Raw genomic sequence first — 4,962 nt, 5'->3', positions numbered from 1 at the left:
TTAGTAGCATTTTTAACACTTTTGACAAAAAAATAAAGATTTTAAAGAATATACAAAACAAAAAGATTAAGAAAGTCGAAATTATTTTGAAAATTTTTGAGATTTTTAAAATAGAACAAAGCCAGTCTGAGCTTTACAATACTGAGTTTTTACATTATAACTGATTATTTGCAAACCTAAGAAATTGAGTCCAAACTTAAAATATTAAAGACATGAAAAAAAATGCCCAAATTTTAGGAAAATGAATTTAATTTTTTTTTAAATCAAGATTTTTAAAAATTAAGTTTCAGTTTTTTAAACTATTAAATTGGTAGCGTTTCTAAGAATTTAAAAAATAAATAAAGAATTCAAAAAAAATTTTTTTTTCACAGTTGGCATTACAGCCTTCGATACGTTTCCTAACCTGACCAAGGAAGAAAAAGACACATTCGTAACAATTTTTCTTGACCTCCCTGAAAGGTTACATAGATTTTTACTGTAATCTTGACAGAAGAGGGAAGTAAAATTTTTACCTCCCTAGAAGGTAAATGCCGAAATTAACTCAAAATCTTTCAAACAAAAAAGATTAAAAAACAGAAATCAAAAAGGTTAAAGTCAAGATTATTGTAAAAATTTTAGAGATTTTTAAAACAAAAAAATTTCCAAGCTTGAGAAAATGAGCAAGAACTCAAAATTTTTAAAGGTATTAAAAAAAGTCAAAACTTTAAGAGAATTAATTCAGAATCTTTCAAAGAAATCAAGATTTAAAAAAAATCATTTTTTTATGTTTGAATAATTAAAGTAACGCAAAAATAGAGTAATAAACAAATACTTATGGCCCACCATAATCTACAAGAAAATTAAATCAAAATTGAAAATTTTAATTTAAAAAAAAACTTTGCAATATTGAGTTTTTACATTAGAATTGAGAAATGGAGTACGAACTTAAAATATTAAAGATTAGTTAAGATATTAAAGATTAAAGAAAAAAGTCAAAACAAAAGCCAAACAATTTTGACAAAAAATAAATATTTTAAAGGATTTACAAAACAAGGACATTAGTCAAGATTATTTTAAAAATTATAGGGATTTTTTATATAGAAAAAAGCCTGTGTGAATATTGTGTTTTTTAATTGAAATTGTTTGTTTGAAAGCTTGAGAAATTGAGTAGGTAAATATTAAAGATATTGAGTAAAAGAGGAAAATATTAAAGATATTGAGAAAAAATGCCAAAATTTGAAGAAAATTAAATCCCAATTTTTCGAAAAAATCAAAATTTTGAAAAAATCAAATTTTAGTTTTTGATTCTTTCAAAGAAATCAAGATTTTGAAAAATCAAATTATTGTACGTTTGAATAATTAATGTTACGCAAAAGTAGAGTAATAAACAAAAACTTTGGCCCACCATGATTTATAATATTGAATCAAAATTGAAAAAAACTAATTTTAAATTGAATAAAATTAATTGGGAGTACATACTTCTCGATCCAAGTGCGGTACTCCCCGAAGTACCGAATTCCATGTATTGTCCCATTATTGCAAAACTCCACAACATAATTGATGAAATTTTGACCACAAGTGTAACTCCTTTTACCTTCTTCATTCTTCACATAATCCGCTTTGTCGGTGAGTTCGAGATCACCTCGTTCACTGCCACCACAAATTCTTAAAATTGACAAAATTCAACAAAGTGCTCACAAGTGTGATCAATTTTACCCTATGATGGTCATTGTAGCAACAGTGAAGATCTACTGAAGAAACTATTCTTCAAAAACTTGAACATGGTTTGCAGTCCTTGAACTTTCGTTGCGGTTTTTCAACAATTTTTTAATAGTGGTTACTCTTTATTGACATATTTTTCTTCTTCATTTCTTCATTAGTTGTGAAGATAATTACAAGGATTGGTCAGAAAACGTGAAAATTGATTTTTTCTCGCAGTGTTTAAAAGCAATAAAAAATTAATTATGTTCATAATCTTCTAATTTGATTCTATAATGAGGTATCAATTCCGGTATGTGCAACCTTTCAACTTTTAATAGCTTTTAGTTTGTTTTAATCAAAAACTGGATTGTCGGTTGGAATGTTACTGAGCTTGGGGCAATTTCGTATATTTTGAGTCACTTCTAATCGATTAGATATTTGGTTAAAAGCATTTTGGTCGGTTTAAAATAAAAAAAAAATTTAAGGTAGTTTCAAGGTGAGAGACGTAAACAAGGATTTTATTGACTGGAGATTTAATTATTTCCAACTTGAAATATTGTGGTGAAGTTAAATTGAAATAATTTTGTTAAAAAAAATAATACATTGGCTGATTGTTGAGAAACAATCTTAAGATCAAACAAAACTGAAAAAATTTTGTGCAGAGAAAAATTCCAAATATTTGAAAAAAGTTTGAAATTTTTGAATCTTCACTTTTGCAATTTTTGTCCAAAAAATAAAAAAAAAATAAAGCAACGCCAATTCAAACAGAATTTATTTCATTATTAGAGAATCAAAAAACATAAAAAATTATACACTTGTTAATTAAATTCACACAAATTTAAAGAATTGACAAAACAAGAACCTTAATCGAGATTATTTTAAAAATTTTAGGGATTTTTAAAATAGAAAAAAACCAGTGGGAACTTTAGAATATTGTGTTTTTTAATTGAAACCGTTTATTTCAAAGCTTGAGAAACTGAGTACAAACTTAAAATATTAAAGATATTGAGAAAAAATGCCACAATTTTGGGAAAATTAACATAGAATGTTATTTCAAAGAAAGATTTTGAAAAAATCAAATTTGAATCTTTTAGTGTGCTAAATTCGTAGCATTTTCAACAGTTTTGACAAAAAATTAAAATTTTAAAAGAGTTACAACACACAAAAATCAATGTTATTTTAAAGATTATTTTAAAGATTTTAGAATTTTTGTAAAAAAAATCCAGTCTGAGCTTTACAATATTGTGTTTTTAAATTATAATTATTTATTTCCATCAAAAAAGAAAAAAAACAACGCCAATTTAAACAGAATTTATTTCATTATTAGAGAATCAAAAAACATCAAAAATTAGACACTTGTTAATTAAATTCACATTTGTTTCGAGATAATTATAGTGCTTTAGTAAAATATTAAGTGATTTTGCTTAGAACGCAATTAAGTTTAACTTTTTTAACTCAAATCTTCTTTCGGTTGCTTGTGAAGATATGCATCATCATTTAACAAGTCCTTCGACCCTGACCAAAAGTGTATTCCGTACTTCTTGACGTTACAGATCAACCTCAGTGATAAGAAATAGAAAATTTCCACTATTGATAAGAAGGAAAATCCGGTAAACAATCCCAAAAGTCCTCCACAATTAGCCAAAAAGTCGGTTTGTCCATAAAGCTCGTTTCTTTCAGACGTTATAAATTGCATGTCTTTGAAGAAAATTGTTAATCGGGTCATTTGTACTCTGAAATAACGTTATTTGGCACTTATTAATTGTAATTGTGGCAAAATACCCTGGATATTCGCTGAAATTCGCCTTGAAAGCCTGAAAAACTTTGGGCCAATTAAAATCAGCTTGCGACGTTTCGGCATTATAAGTAATTGAGGTGCAAGCCGGTAAACAATCACAGTTTGTTGGTAAATTATCATCATCGTTGTTATCGTAACGTGAAAGCCCGGACTCGACTTCCCGAGCTAGTAATTCCTCTGTAATTCCCCAAAATTCCACATAATTCCTCAAAATTCCCAGAAATTACTTACGTTCAGCTTCGAAAATACACATATTGCTGCCCGAACCGCAAATTTTCGTCGATTCCGCATCTAGAATAAATTTTAAACACCTGATTTTAAAATTATGAAAATTTTAATACGTGGCATATGAAAAGCGACACATCCACATTTCGCCAGAGTGAAATTCGCCACACATTCCACTTGACAATTCTGTTGCGTATAATTTTGGAAAAATTGCAGTTGGCGTTCTTCAGCGAAGAAACATTGTCTTCGATGAGGATCGTAATTTCTTAATCCTTGTGATGTTGTCATCATGTCGGGTTTGACGGCCACCACGATTTCCTGGTTGAGAGGGGCGCGGAAGTACTGGGTGCCCACTCGGGGGACTTCTGCAGGGTGGTGGAGGAGGACTTTGAAGCCTTGGACGGGTCCACGACACACGTAGTCTAAGTCCTGTTCGTAGGCTCGAAGGAGGAGGAAAAGACCGGCTTTCGACCCGGCGGACATGGCACGACGCGGAAAAGTGTCTTTTCCGGTGGTTTTCGGATAGCCGTTTTCCAGACTCCAGCCTTCGGAGCGCTTGTCGTGGCCCATGTAATCGCCGTGGAGGTAGCTACGAAATTTCTCACAAATTTGGGCTTTTTGAGTTTTCCTCAAGAAACGAGGACATTTTGAGTTTTTATAATACTGACCTTTGAACTTGAGAAATTGAGGAAAAAAGTCAAAATTCTGAGAAAACTAATTCAGAATCTTTCAAAAATAATTGAGAAATACGAACTTAAGGTACTAAAAATATTGAGAAAAAAGACGAAATTTTGAAAAAGTTAAATACATATAAATTCTTTGGTGTTAAATTGATAGCATTCTGAACAATTTTTACAAAAAATTTTAAAAGAATCACAACACAAAAAAAATGAAGTCAAGATTATTTTGAAAATTCTAGAGATTTTTAAAATAGACAAAACTTTGCAATATTGGGTTTTTACATTAGAATTGAGAAATGGAGTACGAAATTAAAATGTTAAAAATATTGAGAAAAAAGCCAAAACAAAAGCCAGTTTTGACAAAAAATAAAGTTTTACAAAACAAAATAATCAAATATTTTAGGGATTTTTAAAATAGAAAAAAACTACAGTGAACTTTGAAATATTGTGTTTTCTAATTAAAATTGTTGTTTGAAAGCTTGAGAAATTTAAAAATTTTGAGAAAATTAATTTAGAATCTTATTTCAAAAAAATCAAGATTTAAAAAAAAACAAATTTGAATTTTTTTCTTTATTATTG

The 4,962-nt window shown here is 28.7% G+C and overlaps 2 protein-coding genes across 2 annotated transcripts in view; both read right to left on the bottom strand.

Annotated features, from left to right (window-relative positions):
• Positions 1–4,962, bottom strand: part of LOC123004120 — a 24,291-nt gene that overhangs the window by 4,792 nt on the left and 14,537 nt on the right. The window contains exons 13-16 of the mRNA XM_044397234.1: positions 3,820–4,292; positions 3,710–3,769; positions 3,463–3,655; positions 1,459–1,644 (exon numbers count right to left, since the gene is read on the bottom strand). Of these exons, the coding sequence (XP_044253169.1) occupies positions 1,459–1,644; positions 3,463–3,655; positions 3,710–3,769; positions 3,820–4,292 (912 nt within the window). The remainder of the gene's footprint in view (positions 1–1,458; positions 1,645–3,462; positions 3,656–3,709; positions 3,770–3,819; positions 4,293–4,962) is intronic.
• The window catches only part of LOC123016265 (pickpocket protein 28-like), a 9,016-nt gene continuing 7,030 nt past the window's right edge, over positions 2,977–4,962 (bottom strand). The window contains exons 5-8 of the mRNA XM_044416552.1: positions 3,820–4,292; positions 3,710–3,769; positions 3,463–3,655; positions 2,977–3,413 (exon numbers count right to left, since the gene is read on the bottom strand). Of these exons, the coding sequence (XP_044272487.1) occupies positions 3,131–3,413; positions 3,463–3,655; positions 3,710–3,769; positions 3,820–4,292 (1,009 nt within the window). The 3' untranslated portion in view covers positions 2,977–3,130. The remainder of the gene's footprint in view (positions 3,414–3,462; positions 3,656–3,709; positions 3,770–3,819; positions 4,293–4,962) is intronic.

This window comes from Tribolium madens, unplaced genomic scaffold (genome assembly GCF_015345945.1).
Source record: "Tribolium madens isolate multiple individuals breed KSU strain unplaced genomic scaffold, Tmad_KSU_1.1 Scaffold_1;HRSCAF=32;Tcas5.2_LG8, whole genome shotgun sequence".
Classification (NCBI taxonomy): Eukaryota; Metazoa; Arthropoda; class Insecta; order Coleoptera; family Tenebrionidae; genus Tribolium; species Tribolium madens.
This window is presented reverse-complemented; position numbering and strand designations above follow the sequence as displayed.